The sequence below is a fragment of the Ambystoma mexicanum genome, chromosome 8 (genome assembly GCF_040938575.1).
Source record: "Ambystoma mexicanum isolate Mex_15411 chromosome 8, UKY_AmexF1_1, whole genome shotgun sequence".
In the NCBI taxonomy this organism is placed as follows: Eukaryota; Metazoa; Chordata; class Amphibia; order Caudata; family Ambystomatidae; genus Ambystoma; species Ambystoma mexicanum.
The window spans coordinates 473808405-473829467 of NC_090929.1; the positions used below are offsets into that span (position 1 = coordinate 473808405).

The 21063-nt window shown below is 45.2% G+C and overlaps 1 protein-coding gene across 2 annotated transcripts in view; it reads left to right on the forward strand.

Moving 5' to 3' along the window:
• SCNN1D (sodium channel epithelial 1 subunit delta) overlaps positions 1-21063 on the forward strand; it is a 280184-nt gene that overhangs the window by 116075 nt on the left and 143046 nt on the right. For both annotated transcript variants that reach the window (XM_069610096.1, XM_069610095.1), the window contains exons 2-3: positions 14927-15248; positions 15904-16165. In XM_069610096.1, the coding sequence (XP_069466197.1) occupies positions 14935-15248; positions 15904-16165 (576 nt within the window). In that variant the 5' untranslated portion in view covers positions 14927-14934. The remainder of the gene's footprint in view (positions 1-14926; positions 15249-15903; positions 16166-21063) is intronic.

Here is a 21063-nt window from a genome sequence, read left to right on the forward strand (position 1 = left end):
AGATACACAAAAAGGCTGTACACGTATTTAAGGGGTGCATTTAGACAGTGATTTTTCAAGATCCAGTCTGCATCCCCTAATATTGACCGACGTTTAGACTCCCCTGACCCTTTCAGTCAATATTGGAAGTTTCACCTTCAAGCAACTAATACCTCCTCCCCTCTCCTCTATTTCCCCACTCGCCTTCCCTTACCTCTGTCCCCCTCAGCTCCTCCAAGTGGTCTGATGGTGTCTTTAAGCGCTGTACAAGACATCTATACATGGAGTTGTCTGGTAAAGCAGTATTGATATGTACGAAGATACTACGCTGCACTAGTTAGGAGAGGACTTTTTACATTGAAGGTAGAGTGACTTCTAACAAAATATATGTGCACATTTGCAAAGGTGGGGTCTTCATTAAGTGCGGGAGTGGGCGGAGCCTACAATGATTTCTTATGGGAATTCAGGACGAACATAGACGCCCTTAGCACTTAAGGGGCCGCAAGATGTGCACATAATGGCAAGCTACTACAACTATGCCATCTGCTTGTCTTTTTATTATGTGTTTGCTCTTGTACTTTGGTTTTATGGGGCGTGAGCCTAGCTTGGAAGCAAGGGAGGGCTTTGCAAAGGCGGAGAAGAGATGCAATAATGATGTTCGGGATAGGAGAAAGGTAGGATTCCAGGCGCTTTGCTAGAAGGGGGGGAGTGCTGGTCAGTGCTGAATTTCTCCAAAAATGAAAAAACAAAATGTACATTTTTGAAGCACCATACTGTGTTTTTCTGAAATTGGATAATGCACAAAATGGCGAGTGAGTATTTTCTTCCTCTACATTATACTGTTTGTGTGTTTTTTAACTGACAAACAAGACCGTGGTACTTACTATCCATTAAATGCCAAGAGTGGGCTTCAGTGCATGTAGAATATTGTTGTTTTTCAGGAAGTCACATTGCCATCCTGTCACAAGACAGCATTGTCCCACAACCTCGGGCTACGTATAGTGCTCGTCAGGCAATAATGACTTATCGGTTATATGTCTTTATAACGATACATTTTATGAAGAATGCACTTATAACGAAACTTTTATAAAGAAAAATATAACAAATTATTTTTTGGGGGGTTCCCGCCAAAACCCCCATTTCCCACCCCTAAAAACCTACCGACCGTTTCCCCACAATATTTAACCCTTTACCCCACCCCTAAGTGCATTCTTCATAAAATGTTTATTTATAAAAGATTCGATATATGTTCATACTTCATAAAATTTTCGTTATAAAGACTGCATACCGACTTATCTCGTAATCACCAGTGTGCAATATGCGCTTTTACTTTCATTTGATCTATCTATCTATCTGTAAACACAAGTTTTCGGAGGCCCATCTTTTTACCCCCTACCTCCTTGACAGAACCTCCCAAAACTTTCCAGAAAAAGGGAGCTCAAGTTAACCTATCAGTGATGCAGGCACACACAGGCACACGCGCACGCACGCACGCACACACACACACACACACACACTAACATTGCACCTGCATCCCCAGCTGTGTCTGGTGAATCATGTTCTTAAAGGATAGTTCCGGGACTTTTTTTTTATTGTCCCTACGGGTCGGCCATGTGTTTGTAAGCATAAATCGGTAGATCGTAGGAAACTTTCCTATGGACCTTACCCGACTTTTCGCCCATTATCGCACTCGAAATCAGCCTCCATTTTGTGATAATCCTATCATTTCGCCCCATCGACCTGGCTCACCTGCCTTTGCGGCACTAAATCAAATCCCCCGCCCCTGAAACAGACTTTATCAAAACATTCATATTCCCCGCCTCTATCCGTGACGTGACTGAGCTGCGTAGGCAAACGCGCCCAGGCGTCTTCTACGCGACTCCACACAGACCTCGGAAATCAACACAGATCAGCTCACAATACAGCGCACCACAATTCGGAATATGAAACTGTACTTTGAAATCAAACCGCAAGATTGTAAATGTGGTAAAGTACATTTATTTGACATCAAATGTTTAGAGAATATTCAGCGATTTGCATTTTTATTTGCTCATGTTCCAAAAAGTTCGTATTGAGGGAAGCGATGTTCGTGTGCAGTACACAGGGTGTTGGTTTACGATAAAAATAAGCTCTTCGGTCGCACTGATAATCGCATGGCTGTTCCAACAACGAGGCACTAGGCCACCACAACGGTAGGTATGTTGCATCTAACCGTTAGTACCGCGTAAGGGCATACTTGTACTTGGCGATCGTCCCATAAAATGGTCAGGGTGGTAACGTTGTTCACGCGGAGAAGCAACTGGCGGCTGTAGAAGCCGTCCGCCGGTGTCTGGTACTCGTGACACAGACAGTAGTGAATGATGTACCTAAAAACATAAAAAATGAAATTAGTCTCACCATCAGATCCTTATTAAAATTATTCATTTCATAGCGAGGACAGCGCTACTGGGTGTACACAAGTGTTTAAAGGCGTGGCGAGGCATGGAGGGGGGGGGGGAGTGGAGTACAAGGTAAGTAGCATAAAATAATAAATAAATAGGGCCAGCTGGTGGCAAGTGCAAGGTAAGTGCAGAACAAGTGCTGGGAAGGGGGGGGCTGTAGGATACTGAGACAGTCCCCCAGTGCAGGGGTTGACAGGGAGGCAGTGCAGGTGGAGAGTGGAAGGGCCCAGGACCGAGGTCGCAGACAGTGGACCAGTTGTAGCAGGGGAGAGGGAGAGAGAAAGCAGAAGCAAAGAGGAAGGTTTTGAGGTACTTCAGTAAAAGCAGATGTTTCTCCTCAAGATAGTGCGCGGTAGAAAACAATATGCCACATAGAACGAACAAGTACAACTGAACCCGTCTTTAAAGCCACTGTATAGTAATGAAATTGCGGTATAAACTCATCAAAAGTTACTTACATTATATTTGCATTTTCCATTGTGTCTCTGTGTAGGGCAGACCCGAAACACCACTCCTTCTTTGCCGACGTTACTTCTTCTAATGAACGTGGCTCATCGTTTCGTTTCTGAAATTTTATTCATTATCTTTTCTTAGTCTTTCGGGATGGTCCCGGCCTGTCAAAGTCAAATCACAATAGAACCTTATACTGGGTCGTGGGCCGTTCCGCCACCCGAGCAAAACATCAAAGCAGCTGACCTTCACTTTGAGCGAGCACACATTTCTAGTTTGGGCCTGCAACATGAGGAGACTCGAGAGAACAGACAATCAAATTACAATCATTTAAACCGTGATGTGTATTTCTCAATGAGCTCTGCTTTAGGTGGACATGGAACAGAGGCAATGTTGGGTGGCAATGCAGTTGTCCCCTGCATAGGTTCGTTCACCACTCCATGTATGTGCCTATCGAGGACATCTACGATAAGTCTCTCAATAAACTCATATTGCATATCCTCAAACACTGGTTTGATCACCCATTGTTTACTTCTTTTAGTGAAGGCCTTATTGTAGCGAAGCGTCCCTAAAGTTCCGGTCGTCCTACTTTGTTGACGGCCAACATTATGGTTATGTGCCAAGACCGCTAGAAGAGTCCGATTTATCATGCCTTCCATGCCAAAATGCAATCTTTTGGGCCTGTACTTTAGGCACATATTGTGGAACACCTCCAAATCTCCTGTGTGGCAGAATTCCGTGAGTCCCCTCAAATCTCTTGTTATAGTTTTATCAAATACAATCTTTTCAATGGCCTTGTGAGTGGGTGATGAAGGAATCAACCACTTCTTCTTCCGTGCCTCCTCTGTGGACAAATGGCCATGTTCACATTTGTGGAAATGTTCATTTGTCGACCATCGATGTACGTTGCTACAGTGCAACATTACTGACCGCCATTTTTCCAGTAGAATTTCCAACGACCCTTCACATGTTTTTGAGCTCCACCAAAGATGGTTGCTGATTGACTTGGACCACTGTGAAATACCTTGCAATTCTTTTTTTTTACCTGCAGCCGACAATGTTTTATTGATTGATTTTGCAAGATGCCAAACGTCAAATTGGTGATTTATATTTTTGTACTGTTCTCTCATTGTCTTGGCAATTGAAACGTGTCTGTCCGTGGCTATCAGGTCGATCACCATTCCCCGCGATTGTAGTTCTTGCAATGATGCTACAAAGCCAACTTTCTCCATGGCCACTGAGGATGTACTTTGTGACACCTGCACGACCACCGAACTCACAATTTTCTTACTTTCCATGTCCTGAAAGTGGTAGGTGCAGTACTTGGCTGAAAATCCTGGGCTGTCGCACTGTCCATCACCGGCTAGCCTGAAGCGTTTGCCCGCGAATGTACTTTCCATTGACATTTTTTCCATTCTCCAAGCTTCGCTGATGGCTGGAAATAGATAATCGGTTTGGTATTTGTAGAACTGAGTTTTCGCAATGAAATGGATTCCCACAAACTGAAAGAAATACTGTAACTTTTTAAAACTTGAACCACTAAAAAGTGCGGCCGCTGCACAAAGTAGATTGCCTGCTGGCAGTTGCCCCAGCATGGGTTGTGCAGACCATGCGAACGGATGATATTGTGTACAGGTGGCATGTATTTTAAGGTTAGTGCCTCGAATTGCACGAGTCACATTAATCAATGGCTCCCCACATACTTCCCCACCAACCGAATGCCCACATTTCATCATCATAATAATATCCATCAAACAGCTATCGAATACAATGAATTTGGCCTCTTTCCTTATACTGTCACTCTGCATCCCAGCTGGTTCGGCCTGTAACGTTGAGGACATGTCACTCGCATGAAAGGTACAATCTCTGATATCGTCTTCCGCTATGCTGAGTGATATTGATGGTGTTTCATTGTCGTCCATGTCATTCTCTTCCACTGCAACAACTGTTCCTTGTCCGGAGATGGGAGAAAAAAAACAATGTCTTCAACTTTCGCGCGCTCTTATTTTTTGCGGGTGTGGATTCTGTGAATTGATCTCCGACTGCATCCAAACTACCAGGAGGACATTCACTATCAATGGCTGGTGGTGGTATAGCTCCGTTGTCAATCACTTCATATTCTTCCCATTGGCACGATGCATCTCCAGTCTCAAGTCCCTGCCAAAAGGTTTGACAAGCAACATCTCTCGTTCGCTTCACTGTCTGTGTAGATCTAGTTCTTACACCCACTCGCAACTAGAGGACAGATTAGAAAAGGGATGTTCAGTTTAAACACAACTTACAGTATTGAACTATTGACAGTGAAAGACAACATAATATAGTGAACAGGACACTAACCTTCTTTTGCTTTCTTTTCTTTGAAACTTTCTTGCCTCGAACTTCAACATCTGGACGCTGTTGCTCCGACTCGTGTGTGCATGTCTCCACTTCCTCTCGCGCTGCAACGACTATATTTTCATGATAAGCACATCCATCACTCACTGAGGCTCCATCGACTCCCTGAAACATAGAACTTTCATTAGTATGTATAATAATATTGAAAACACAAAATGTACTTGGGGACCAATACCCATACGTACATCTCAATAGCAAAACACGAATGAACGCATTGTGTAGAACATTCAAACGACAATAGTTCACGCATTGTTGATCTAGTTAGATTGAACTGTCAAGATCCATACCTCGGGCTCCGCATAGACTTCCATTGATGATATTATTGAAGATGACGCTTCAGCAACTCCCTGAAACACAGTAATTGCATTAGTATGGTTTTCTATTTTGTTTAAAAGAACATAAACTTTCTGCAGGCGTCAACGGCTCATCTAAATAGACCTGCACAAATGATCAGTTGTCTAAAATAAATAATGGATATCTAAATATGATTCGATTTGCTCCATCGTTGGAAGTGTCACCACCCAGAGATCTGCATCAACTACTAGGGGTGATGTTCTTGTTGAAGAAGCTCCGTCAGCTCCCTGAAACATAGTACTTGCGTTAATAAAGAAGGAAGTATAGCGGATGTAATCACGTCATTTGATCTCGCATGATTGATCTGTCAGTATCCATACCTCGAAATGCATAAGAACATCAAGGGACGCTGTAACTGCGGTGCACACTTCTGCAAGCTGTTGCGCCGACCCGTAACTGCATGCTCCCCCTTCTTCTTGGACTAATGCTCCATCGACTCCCTGAAACATAGGACTTTCATTAGTAATGAACACAATATTGAAAAAAGAAGACACATAGGAGGGCGACGACAGAAGGACATACCAATGGCTAAAAACGAAAGAAACATTGTGTGTAACAATCACGCTACAAGAATGCAAGATCTGATGATCTCCATCGATGGAACTGTCCGGAAACGTACCTCGAGCATCTGAGTGACATCTACGGTTGTCGTCAATGCGTTGGACTCGTCAGCATCTCCCTGAAAGACAGTACTTGCATTATTTTGGATAACAATAATTATAACTGAAAACAAAGACTAGAGGACGAGTACTGTGGTGTACCATTAGGTAAAATAATTACACGATCAATTAAAACTATTGATTTACATGCCTAAAACAAGTCAGTGTCAGAATAGCTAAGTAAGATTACCAGATAGGCGCTTGAAGTGGCTGATGACTGCAATAACGACACGGATGGAGAATCTTCCGCCTTCATATTGAGTGGATACATAAATGGGGAAATTATTGTTAGCTAATGCTACACACTACCGCAAGGCCGAGAGATAAATACGTAAACTTGACTCACCAGTGGAGGCATGTGGACGAATAGAGTGGGAATAGCGGTTGAGAGCAATTTTCGCCTCGCTCGCGGTGTTTTCTTCTTTATTAGCAATGATGTGGAGTACATGTCTGGGCTAAAGTGCCTGCTGCAGATGCAGTATCGATCACCCCTCTTGTCCGCAAAGACTTCTAGGACTCTACTTTCTAGCTCAGAGGCTGGATATCCGCAATATCGGACCCATTCTCTTATCTGATCTATTGTCTTAGGGAAAACATGCATTATAGTACCTTCAGATTTGTTATGGGTCTTCGAAGGGCAACCGCCAATGGAACAAGCAGGCATTATGGAAAGTTCTGAAAAGTAAAGATCAACAATTCTCTATGAATACCAATGTGTTAAAACATTAAATGACACATAAAAGGTTCAATGCAAGGTCCGTTTTGGTTCTTGGAACTATACACGTTATTCACATGCGGATAAGTATTTCAATAACTTTCAAAAAATAGAAAAAGTAATTTGACTAAACTCAGAACATGTGACTAGTTCCTTGCATGTACTGTCGTGAACGAAAAGAAAACATGGATGCAATTTGATGACTACTAGCAAATAGATATAAATTAAACAATTGGACGCAAAATGATTATGGTACATGGACTTACCTTGACGAACAAACAGTTAGATGCAGGGATCAGAGTAGTTTCTTGTCGTAGAACAGGGAGCAGTTCACAGGTTGCAAACTGACGAGTTTGCTCAAAGTGGTCACGGAAGTTCACAGAGACGAAGAGCAGATAACCAGCACCTTCACGGGTTGACTAGCAAAGCGCAAAGAAGTTCTCATTAGAAATATGAAGTGGGTTATAAAGAATTCGAAACAGGGGTGTGTTTGTGAATGAATGACGTGTATATGTCGTGGCATTATGCGGATTGCAGGGGGGCGTCCAGCGTGAGGGGGGATGCTTGGCAGGAGACACGGGGTCTGGAGGTAGACATGGGAACAACAACCCATGCTCTATAGACCACTTTGAAGTGTACATGGTCTTTGGCACCTCTTGGCCTTTATCGCTCCCTGACAGCTCCACTTGCCAGCAGCGCAAGTACCCTGGTGCGAACTGCCTTTGATAGGGCGGGGGGTGGATCGGGGCGGTGGTCGTGCAGACAAGACACAGGAAGACTCGTGAATGGAGACACACTTATGTGGATTGCAGGGGGGCGTCCAGCGTGAGGGGGGATGCTTGGCAGGAGACACGGGGTCTGGAGGTAGACATGGGAACAACAACCCATGCTCTATAGACCACTTTGAAGTGTACATGGTCTTTGGCACCTCTTGGCCTTTATCGCTCCCTGACAGCTCCACTTGCCAGCAGCGCAAGTACCCTGGTGCGAACTGCCTTTGATAGGGCGGGGGGTGGATCGGGGCGGTGGTCGTGCAGACAAGACACAGGAAGACTCGTGAATGGAGACACACTTATGTGGATTGCAGGGGGGCGTCCAGCGTGAGGGGGGATGCTTGGCAGGAGACACGGGGTCTGGAGGTAGACATGGGAACAACAACCCATGCTCTATAGACCACTTTGAAGTGTACATGGTCTTTGGCACCTCTTGGCCTTTATCGCTCCCTGACAGCTCCACTTGCCAGCAGCGCAAGTACCCTGGTGCGAACTGCCTTTGATAGGGCGGGGGGGTGGATTGGGGCGGTGGTCGTGCAGACAAGACCCGTTTGCCGCAGGGCCTCACCAAGAAGAGGCCATCTAACTGAATGTAAGAGGATGGCTGCAGGATCTACTACATGGAAGGCAGGGGGGTGAGTTTATAAATACCTCACCCTCCCAGGAGAATATATGGGGGTCATCTCTGTACCCGGTGCCCAAAAAGAGGATTTATTATGATCAACCATATTTATTATTTACCTATAACCATGTTTTGTATCAATAAAATCCAACGGCTTTTTATTGCCAACGCTTGATGCCAACCCACAAAATAATATATGTATGACTGCTGCATATATGGGTTCAACGGTTATGTGGATTGAAGGTGTGCGGCCAGCGTGAGGGAGGATGCTGGCCGGAGACATGTGGTGTGACAAGACAAGGCACTGGAAGGCTATTCAACGGAGATACACTAGATTCATTTAAAAAATCAAAACAACCATTGTTAAAATATATGTTGGGCTTTATTTTAGATTTTAATTAAACATAAATAATAAACATTACACATTGTAAAGTTGAGGTTGCAGCACATCGAGGGAAAATCCGCGGTATTGTCCACTGTCACTGGGGAAATGTTGTCTAATGGCAAGTACCGCATAGGCAGGTATTACTCTCCGAACGCGGTGTCCGAGCCTCCCGTGAAGCCACCAAGTGAAGCAACGATAGGCCACCAGCCTGTACCACCTGTGAAAAAAAAAGATGCAAACTGTATTAAACTGACAAAACTTTCTTATCAATGTCGATTCAGGTAACACATGTCATTTTTCTTAGAAAAAAATTATATCTAGAAAATGCACTATATGGAACCAATTTACATGCGTTCGAATGATATGTAAATGTAATTTTATATGTGGGAGACGACCATGAAATAGTAGTGGCATCCCTGACATCACAAACAGAGTATACTTACTCGTTACTCGGATTACGCGGACGAACAGTGCCACGAAGTTCGTGCATAAGCACCACCATCATCCTCAACACGGTCCGTGAGAGGCAAGCTTCCCTGAACTCTGGCAGCTCGGTGATGCATTGCGGACTTTGCTCGCCTTCCTGCAGACTTTGCTCGCTTTCCGAAATGTAGGCCAAGCACCCGGAATTTTCACGGCAGCAGCAGTTCTCCTCCTCAGTTGGCATTAGCTCGCACCGATTGCACGTGCACCAGGTGGAGACGCCGTCCATGCGACATGGTCCAGGCTCTTCATCCGTTGACTGGTCCTCCCAACTGCCGTCCGAATCCCCATCGTTTTCGCGTGCTTGCCTTTCCAGTAGTTCCTCCTCGGTGTACTCGGGCTCGTACATATACGGCATTATTGTGGCCATTGTGCGGTAAAGATAGTAAAATAATTTACAGAGATGGTACAGGTGTTCACACGGGCTACAAGCGGCAAAGGTAGCTGACCAGAGCACTGAAACGAGTCACAGAATACTCAAAGTAACACAGAGAGAGGAATGGAATCGAAAATCTGCTGCTGTGTGTTGTGAAACGGTCTGTTTATACTTATTGGGGAAAGAGGCGTCCTGCCATTTCCATGGCAACACGTCAATAGCTGAGGCGCAGCGATTGTTGACACGAGACGTGCTTGAAATGGGCAGTACGCGTCTGCTGATGTCAGGCTCAGGGGCGGGGGATTTGATTTAGTGCCGCAAAGGCAGGTGAGCCAGGTCGATGGGGCGAAATGATAGGATTATCACAAAATGGAGGCTGATTTCGAGTGCGATAATGGGCGAAAAGTCGGGTAAGGTCCATAGGAAAGTTTCCTACGATCTACCGATTTATGCTTACAAACACATGGCCGACCCATAGGGACAATAAAAAAAAAGTCCCGGAACTATCCTTTAAGGGTATGAAGTCCTGCTATTTTCATCTGCTCATCAGCTTCCTTCCACCTGCTGTTTAATCCCATTCTTTAAGCACGTTTCTGTGGTCGGGGCTCTTTAATGCTATTTCTTTTGTTATTTTTGCTGTAGTTTTTTCCTGTTGGTGGACACCCCCTGAACACTCCAGCTTTCTGTTAGTGTTTTCAGATACACGATTTCGCAAGAGAAGTTTCCTGAGAGACACTATTAGAAAGTGCCAACCGCCGGATATGTTCTCACTCTCTCATTGGGCCACTCATTACATGTTCAATGACATGAAGGTATTTCATGCACTGCCGCTTGGGCTTTGTACACCATCACCACCATGGTCGGACTCGGGCATAAAACTGTCCCCGGCGCCAAAGAAAAAGCGGTCCACAGTTGCAAATAGCAGCAATTCATTCCTTTTGTGACAGACTAAGGGCTACCCAAGAGGGGGAGAGAGATTTTTGGTCAAATGTGTTGCCAATTTTGCATTTTAAAAGATATGTGTTCAGTAACACTACTAGCCTCATAGTGAAGTAACTAATCAAAGTGGCCCACTTTGGCAAAAAACAGGATTATTTTGACCACAAAAAACTGCCCCACACTAGCATGTTGGGCATGGCCCTATTGCCAGAAGGGAAGAGCTCTCATGGGCAGAGGCTCCAGTTTTAAGGTGGAGCTCCAGTCCTCATGGCAGGCTTTCAATGAACTGCATTGCTTACATATACTTCATAGAAAAACATCTCATAAGCAAAGCATTGTTTTTTTTGTTTTTTTACCAATAACGAAAGGGTTTTTATAAATGAAATGAAGGCTGCATGTTTACAGCTTTGCTAGTGAGCATTTAACAAGTCATCAAGTAGACAGTAGTAACAATGACCACAGTACAATATATGGATGGGGTGATGCAGAGATAGCCAGAATGTAGGTTACAGAAAGTTGTTCTTGGAAGATCCAGCTAAGGAGATTTGGAGCAGTCTTGATTGCTACTGGGACGGAGATGCAGTGGACTGGAGCGTAGCTTATGACGGACCATTTCCTAGGTGTCGCCTTGCAAACCAGTCCAGTTTCCACTCTGATGATGGTCTTACTGTGAGATGACCAGTTGCTACCTGATGTATTTAGTTTGGACATCAGGTAGGACACTGGACCATCATAGGTTCCCTTGTGGTGAGGACCACAGTTTTGAACCAGATCCTAGGTGGGATGGGGAGCCACTGTTATTCACTCAGGGTGGGTGTGATGTGGTCAAATATCCTCAAACCGGTGATGAGGTGAGCCACAATGTGGTGGGCCACTTTTGAGTGGTGAAAGAAGCCCTGCGAGGAGGGCATTACCCCAATTGAGACGCGTTACCACTAGGGCTTGCACCACCTTTCAGAAGTCTTGGTGCAAGAGGAAGAGCTTGATCTTGCAAAGTTGACAGGTCTGCTACAGAGCAAATGTCACGATATTATGTTGTAAGGATAGATTGCTATCCACAACGAAGCCTAGGGAGTTTGCTGATCAGATGAGGTGATGACTGGACCAAGTTAGATTGACATTCCCAGTAAGCTCCCAGTTTGACAGTCCCATTAATCTTGATGCTCTTGGTAAGCTTCCAGTTCGACATACTAAATGGCATTGATAGTTTGACACTCCCAGTAAGCTTCACATTCTTTTGAAGATCCCAGTTTGTCATCCCCATTAAATCTGATATTCCATGTAAATTACCAGTTCAACATGCCTATTATGATTGCAGTTTGACATTCTCAGTAAACTTCCAGTTTGACCAGATGTAGTGCAATTGACATTCCAAGAAGTTTCACAGTTTGTCATTCTGACAGGAGGAGTGCAATCAGGGTGAATACCACGATGATAGCCCTCATAATCCCCCTGTGGCACAAGCTAGTACATTATGTTATGTTAGGGTTACTTGTAGAGCACTCATACACCACCCACATAGTTTCTCTGTACAAAGCGTTCATAGGAAAAGTATGAGGAGGGTTATGTGAACTGGGATAAAAGTCAGGTTTGGAGATGACAGTGGAAAAAGAGGTGGCATGAGAAAGTGCAGAGATAGCAGCATCTTGTTCCAAGATGAGGCAGCAAGAAATGAGAAAAACATTTAACGTGGAGTAAAGGTCCACGCAAATAAAAAGAAGGATGAGTTAAACAAAGATATTTGAAAAGGATTCTGATTTCTGGGCAGCCAAAGAAGTTGCAGGAGGATGGGAGGAATACGTTCCTGTTTACGATGGCGAAAAATAAGACACGCAGTCGCATTCTGGGTGCGCTGAAGACGATATAGGCGTAGGAAGAGAGAAATGTGCAATAGTGTGGGCAAGACTAGAACTGAGCAGGGACTGCACACATTTTTTGCTGAGAAAGGTAAAGATTTGACAAAGAATGTGAAGTTGTAAAAAGCAACAAGAGAAAATATGGCTATGCTGAGGGAGGAGCGTGAGTAGAGATATGCATTTTACATCCAGGTGCTTAACTATAGTGACTACATGCCGGCCGATAGGGAAAGAAAGGCGGCCAAAGACAGGGGGATTCCAAGGTATGGGATTATTGCCTGTGATCAAAACTTCTGTTTTGTCGGAGTTGAGTTTGAAATACTCATCCAATCAGAGATAGTAAGCACACAGGTGGGAAAGCTGGAGAGTAGATCGATCTGTGGGCCATTGAGATGAAGAATGAGTTGAGTAGGCTCAGAAGGATAGCTCAGGGACAACGCGCTTGCCTTGGAAGCAAGACTACGTGGAGTAACACTGGTTCGATCCCTGGGTCAGCGCTATGAAACCTCTGGGTATTAAACGTGTTTTAAATAACCAATTATAACCAATTATAATTATAGTATCACCAGCATATGTATAAAAAGGAATCCACAGGAAGGGATCAAGGAAACAAGGGGTTGAACATCAATGTTAAAAAGAAGGGGAGAGAGAGAGGAGCCCTGTGGAACATTGCAAGTGAGGGGGAAGAAAATAGAAGTGAAAGGTGGAAAGAGACTGCTTGGGCTCTATGAGGGAGAAAGGATGAAAACCAATTGTTTCTTTCGGTAGCCTGGGTTAAAAGCAGTCACAAGCCATAACTGTTCCTCCCACCCGCTGAAAATCTTTCATGCTCTTATACATTGGCTAGATACATGGAATGATCCCTGGGAAGGAGACCCAAATGGTTATCCCCCTCCATCACCTGAATATGTTGATTTGTAATCATGCATTTTGGTCTAAACCTGATTTAGAAGTTCATAAATGTGTGATAAAAAATGCCTATGCTAATTTAATGGGTGGCATGGCATCCAGGACTATTCTCTACGAAAGATACATCTGAGCACCATCTGTGTTTGCTTGGAATATTAACTTAGGAAAATGGATAATGACAGTCAATGGACATGTGTGCATTCATGATTGGGACTGTGAGGCTAGCCCCTTTTGGTTCAACACAATAGATGGACACTTCTTCTGATGTGTACACTCCTCCCTAGACATGTTGGATCATTTTTGACCGAAAGCACTAGATCCACTTTGCAAGAGTGCCTTAGATTCCCAAACAGATTTAGATTCAGTGAAGAAATACTCTGTAGCCAACTGTGTCACAAGTCAGGAATAGATCCAGCAGCATTAGCCTGCAGTTGTAGGCTCCTTTAAGCGCTTGCTTTGGGAGTCTCCCCCATTGGTGCCAAGGGTGGATTCAGCCCATCTGTGCATCTGAAGCCAGATTGTTGGTTCCCACAGAGGCCATCCTCTGGCCTCACACTCCATGTGGGTGGCACCTGAGTTAAGGTAATGGGTATCTTGCGCCAGATTCACTCTAAGGGTCCAGGGTCCAGAGACTCTAAGTGTCCAGAGACCCCTCCAAGAAAGGGTGAGCTGAGGTAGCAGGTGCCCCGTCAGTTGGTGCTCATGCCAGAGGAATCCTAGGGACAGTAAAAGAAAAAAATAGTTTGATGGATAAGTGTGTTTAATAAATAAAGAGAGATCCCTACTGGGATCTCTATAAAAGTAACTCTGGTGTCTGTGTTCTTTATTGATCTAAGGGGACTGTCCCTTACACAGGCTGATGGAGGTGGGCACCCGTGCTTGGACCAGTGAAAGAAATCAGGTGCTACATTGATCTCAGGGAAGTTGGTATTCTGGGGCTTTCATGTTTCTCTAGAAGGTCAATGAAGAATGGAAGGGGGGATTGCAAACATTAAGTTGACAATCCAGTGGTGTCAGTAGTAGAACTGTTTAGTAGCAGGGTCACAAGAACTTGTTTGCGAAATTTGTGAATGTTGCAAGATGAAAGCAGAGTTTATAAACCATATAATTGTAGGCTTTAAACGAATACAAGGAAAGATCGTTTTTACTTAAAAGGCCATGCCTTTTGCCTTTCCACAATGTAGATCCATCTTTAAAAAAAGAATGAAATGACCCCCCAACTTGTTAAGGGTTTACCAAACTAAGCGTCACCTAAAACTCAGACTTCCTCTTGCCATCCAGCATCTCCTCATCTTACCATACAAGCACCTCTATTTTTTGTAAAGGTCACTATAGATTGGAGATTGACAAAAAAACATTGACCTTCCTGCTCTTTACATTAATTTCTTAGACTGATATTGTTGTTTATTGTGGTATTGTTGCTGATCAAGAGTGGTTTTTCCAATCACATATACAGTTAGTTCTGAGAACATGCACAGAGCTTTGAGAGATTATTCTCTGTGATCATGCGGATCAGAAGGACTGATAGGTAGAGGAGGAACCACAGAATGCTGGGTTAAATAACTATTCCTCTGTGTTCCCTTGTTTGTAGGCACCAACATGGCCAAAGCTGAGGCTGAGCAGCAGGAAGGCCTGATCGAGTTCTACGATTCCTTCATGGACATGTTCCAGTTCTTCTGCAACAACACCACTATCCATGGCAGCATCCGGCTGGCATGCACCAGCAGGAACAAGATGAAGACCACCTTCTGGGCCGTGCTGTACGTGTCCAGCTTCGGCATGTTCTACTGGCAGATGAGCCTCCTGACCGCCCAGTACTGGAGCTACCCTGTGACATTGAACGTCAACACGAGCACAAATGCCAAGGTCAGGAGCTTTCCCGCAGTCACCGTCTGCAACCTGAACCCTTACAGGTATCCGGCATTGTGATCAGGCACTCATCTCAGGGTTCTCAACGAGAGATTGCAGGGGGTCGGGCGGGGGGAGGGGAGGCTGTGCAACCGAGAGCACATTTGAATTATTTAGATTTCCTGAATTCTAAATCAGTGAGTTTTGGATTCTGAAGCAAAAATTCCAAAAGGGCCAATATGTAATCCAACAGTCTTCTATTTCTGAATGCCAAGTGGTCATTCACATTTCAATTTCTCACGAGAGCAAAAAGCCATTTGCAATTCGATTGGTCATTCGCACCAACCAATGGGAATACACGCATGCTAACGAAGCTGAATAGAATCCCATGGACAATAGTATTCGTATGGATTAGTATGTCAGTGATATTCCAAAATCTGGTTAAACACATCTGTGTACATTCAGTGTATGAAGGTATATAATGGACCAATGTTTTTCCTATTCAGATTGCCCTCTTTGTAGTTCACCTAAACCCCAAACCTGCAGCATCAGAAGGAAAAGGAAGCATGACTGGCTGGATATTAAAGTGGGGAAGCTGTAGGAAATGGTGCCTGAACAGCTCCTAGAATAGTTGAACAGTGAAGTCAGAAGCTAAGAGTAAAAGCAGATGTTCCTTACAGCAGGGCTCGGCTGACACGTCTCTTCTTTTCATTGCACCAGGTTTGATGTGGTCAATGAAAACCTAATCCAGCTGGATCTATTGACGCAGAAAACCCTTGCCTCTTTTTATGGTTTTGAAGCTACAAAGAGTGTTCATGGTGAGCCGCAGGTCACAGCTTTAGAAGACATCCTCGAAGAATCGAGGGGCCACTTCAACAACAGCTTCCAATTGGAGCCTCACATCAAGCTGGAGAGGCTGACGGATGATGGTTCTAGACCGGCCACACGAGGGCACCACGGTTCTAGAGTAGGCTTTCAGCTCGTAAGTATATTTGGGACAGTGGGCTCTAAACGTCCACTCTCTTCTTTTCTACCATTCCAGGGTATCTGGATGTCCACCATGAAATTCCAACAGAGAAAGAGAGAGATCCAAAGTTGTCCAATGGCAAGGGGGAGCAGCTTCTCCAGTCCTATTTTTTTTATTTGCATTCTGGTACTTGTAGTTCTGCATTTACAAAGGTAAAAACACTAACAGTACTAGAGAGCATAGAAAACCAAACATGTTGACCTACAACCGACAAGCAACTCATGTATATCTCCTCTGGCCACTTTTCCATAGGGAACTAGGGGGGCATTTTTGAATGGTTAGTGCCACTGAAAGGCATGTAGAACTTGCAGGCGTCAATCACTTGTTATGTGTTCTTACACAACAAAAATGTGTTACCAGGAAGACACTTTTGTGTGAGAATCCATGCCTCTGGCCACCTGCAGCTGTATCACAAGCGTATCCGTCCACACTTTCAGGAGATCTAGCCTACGCTGGTCTCATGGTGCCCCAAGTAGTCTGGGATTTGTAGTTCATCCAAATCCAAAGTATAAGGATTGACCTCATTAGGTATGGGCATTATGAATACCAGCAAGAAAAGGGAGCACACATCGGATCCCACCAGACCTCCTGTGCATTGGCCGAACACTCATTAGATCAGTGGTCTTCATACTTTTTCACCCAAACCCCCCCATAGCAAATTTTCAGCAAGTGTTCACACAAGTGTCAAGGCCAAAGCGCCATGAATTATTGCGCTCCGTCGAATTATGATTGAAATGACAGTCCAGTCCAAGGTCTCCCACCATGATAAAAAAGACTGTACCTACCCCCACCCCCTATATTATCAAGTATCCCCTGCCCTGCTCCCTGCATAGTCCTAGGTACCCCCAACCCACTCCCAACACAGTCCCAGATCTCCATGAACCCAGCTCCCCACACAGTCCAAGGTTTTCCCAGCCCTTCTCCCTGAAAAGTCCTGGGCATCCCTCAACCTGCTTCCCACATAATCCTAGGGTCCCCCAAACCACTCCAAAACAATCGTGGGGCACCCGACCTCTACACAAACAACCCCAGAGTACACTCACCCGCTCCAAAAACAACTCCACGGCTTCACCACCCGCTCCCAAAACAACCCCATGGCACCCCCACCATCTCCAAATGCAACTCCAGGGATCCACCCCTCCACCCCCCACAAAGTTTGAGTTCCATGCATTCATTGAAATCGCCAACCAAGCAAGGCCTCCAGTTGCAAAATATAGAAATACCACATGTAGATAGATGCACGTGCATTGGCGTAACAGGGGCCCCCGCAGTCCCTGTGGTGCGGGGGGCCCCACTAGCACATGTCCTGGGAGGAGGCACCAATTGAAAAATAAAATGAAAAGAATATTTTTTCAATTTTGTTTTTTTTTTACATTTCGTTTTTTAAATCACTCTGCCTTCATAAAGAAATTATTTCTGTAACAGAAATAATTTCTTTATGAAGGCAGAGTGACGTCCAGGGATCCCCCCACCCCATGACATGGAAGACCCCAGGCATGTCATGGGGTGGGGTGGAGCCCTATGACTTCAAAAAAGAAATAGTTTATTTTTGAAGTCACTCTGCCTTCATAAAGAAATGATTTCCGTTATGGTTCAGTCCTTAACGGAAATAATTTCTTTATGAGGTCAGAGTGATTTCAAAAAGAAACAATTTCTTTTTGAAGTAATAGGGCTCCCCTCAACCCCATGATATGTGCCTGTGTGAGTGTATGATGAAAGGGTGCATACACATGTATGGGTGACTCGGTGTGCGCGTACGGTGAAAGGGTGCACACTTAAATGTATAGGTGGTTGCCTGTGTGAGTGTATGGTGAAAGGGTGCGCACTTAAATGCATGGGTGGCTGCCTGAGTGTGTGTGCCTGTATGGTAAAAGGGTGCACACTTAAATGTATGAATGGGTGGCTGCCTGGGTGTGACTGTATGGTGAAAGAGTGCACAATTAAATGTATAGATGGCTGGGTGTGTGCATGTATATGGTGAATGGTGTGTGTGCTTGTGTTCAGGGGTGCAACAAAACATACATTTCGGGGGGCTGATCCTTCAAACGTTGGGGAGGCAACAACTTCACAGGCGGTGGGGGAGGGGCAACCTTGTGTGGGGGCATCTAACTTCTTTATGCATTTTAATGAGACTATTCTAGTGCAGCTTCAATGTTACAAGCAGTTAACTTTCTCCTTCAAGTGTGAAAGCACCCACTTATGAACTGCTGTGAGAATGAACGGTCTCCTGTTCCCTTTCTACCCTTCCAATCCCTTCCCTGGCATGAAAGTACTAAACCCACATCACAATTTAAATTGCCTAAAAAATGTGGGATTTTAATGCAGGTACTAACAGTGAAATGCTTTACGTTAGTAATCGCTGGGCCCTTGTTAACAGCGAAACCCAGGTGCCGTTCAACATCTGTGTCCTGTTCTGTCGGCAACCACTCTGAAGGTCAGCCAGGTTCAGTCAACATAGCCCAAAATTTCTGGGGGTGGGCGCTGCAGCCTAGTCAACTCAATATTGTTATGCCCCTACTTTTGTTTAATGCCTTAATTACTTATTGGGAATCGTCATTACTCCTAGCCCTATTCTTCCTTGGCCCTGTAGTTGTGTATGAGGCAGTACTTGTGTATGAGGCACTATGCTTCATACACAAATGCTGGGATGAGGAAGAGGTACCTGTATCTTCATTATTCCTAATCCCACTCGTCCTAATCCCAGTATTTACCTGTGAGGCAAGGAGCCTCAAACGTAAGCTCTGAGACAAGAAAGAGGGACGTGAAGGTAATTCTGTGCCAAGGAGCTGTTTTTGGAAGTTGGGGTAGGGCATGGGAGGAAGAGGGGATATGTGGGGGGCGGGATTGTGCGACATATCTTAATGGTTCTCTATGTCCAGGCTAAGCAGGCATGGTATGTGGTATTACTGGCTAGAGAGGCATTTTGTTGCAGCCAGTCGAGTTATGGTATGACTTTTTTTTAACTGCGCATTTCTGATAAAGCAGTCCTTGCTAAGTGTAATTACCTGGCTAGACTGGCATTTGGGAGCTGCCAGTCTAGCCATTTCTTACTGCGGCATTATATATTTTTTGGGCAGCTGTGATAAAATGATATGATATAAGTCTATTATAACACAACTGTACACAAGTGTTTCTAGGCGCGACAAGCAAGGGAGGGAACATAGAGGGAGGACAACACAAATGATTTTACTAGGCCTTGTGCCATTCAGATCGTGCAAGTACGAGAATGAGAAATGCAAGGAGAAAGGGACGGGGGAAGTGCAAGTTAGAAGGGAGGGGAAAACAGAACAGTAATGCTCTGAGTAATTGCAGCCAGGGCAGTGCGGCTCTGGTTAGTGCAAGGAGAAGAAGGGACTGTAGGGTTACAGTTACAGCCCCTAAGTGTGGGTTGGCCGGAGGCAGTTCAAGGGTAACTGATCAAGAAAGAGCCTGGACTCAGTGAGACTCTGAGGGTAGCCAAGCAACCAGTCGGTACAGCAGACAGGTAGCTCAGGTAGGCCAGCAGGGGAGGGACAGATCGAAAGCAAAGGAGAAGAAGAAAGTTTTGAGCTGCTTCTGGAACATCAGGTGGTCCACTAAAGTTTGAGAGAGGCAGGGAGGCCATTCCAGAGGGAGGCATCTGCAGAGGAGAGATATCTACCCCCACTCTCTGCCTGGAGAAGTGTCTAACCCTTAGACAGTTGGAGGTAGCTGGGGGAAGGGCTCGAGAAAGAAGGTATTTTGGAAGAGAGTGTTGGAAGTAGTGTGGGCCTGACCCCAGAAAGCCTTGTGGACAATAGAAAGGGTCTTGAACTTAATTTTTGCAACCACTGGGAGCCAGTGGAGAGATTTCAGGGCTGGAGAGATATGATCCCTGGGCTTGTGGCCAAGGATAAGTCTTGCAGTCCTGTTCTGGATTAGTTGCAGAGGGCGGAGAGTAGAGGAAGGGAGCTTGAGAAAGAGGCTGTTTCAGTAGTCCAGCCTAGAGAGAAACAGAGATGGAGACAGTGAGCTTCTGGGGGAAAGTGAGAAAGGGAAGAGTCACTTTCAGGAGGAGCAGCTGGTAGGTAGTGGGACTTCTTGGCATTGTCCGAGATATGAGGAGAGAAAGGGCGAGTGGAGTAGAAGATGACCCAAAAGGTTTTTTGCCTCGCAGGAAGGCGAAGGAAGAGGGCCCAAGGTGGGCGGCCAGAGTCAGAGAGAGAAAGCAGGGACAGGGGTCCCAATGAGAAGGATCTCAACCTTAATGGCCTTAAGGCAGAGATTGTTGGAGGCGCACCAATCCTGAATCATGGATAGACAGTCAGAAATGAGCGAGAGATGAGAGGAGCCTTAAGGAAAGCTAACTGCCATCCATATAACATTGAAAGTTAGAGGAGATGGTAGAGATCAGGTGGGCCAAAGGGGCCAAGTAGAGGTTGAAAAACCAGGGTGAGAGGATAGAGCCCTGGGGAATGCCACACGTAGAGAGAGAGGTGGCAGAGAGAAAGGGACCAAGTTGGACCTGGCAGGGGCAGTCCAAGAGAAAGGAGGTCAGCCACTCCAGGGCCTGATCCGTGATGCCCAGGTTCTCACGTAGCCGATTGTTCAGGATGGCGTGGTTGACTGTGTCGAAAGTAGAGGAAAGATCAAGGAGGATTAGGACAGAAGGAATGCTGGAATCAAGGTTAGAGAGCATATCTTCACGGGTGTTCAGGAGAGCAGTTTCCATGCCTCTGGCAGCTCTGAAGCCAGGCTGATGGTCATGGAGACAACCAACAGATTCAATGTGGAGATTAAGCTGGGAGATGGTCAGCTTTTTTCCAAGAGTTTGCCCAGGAAAGGGCTGATGGAGATTTGATGATAGTTTGCTGGACAGGTAGGATCGGCAGATG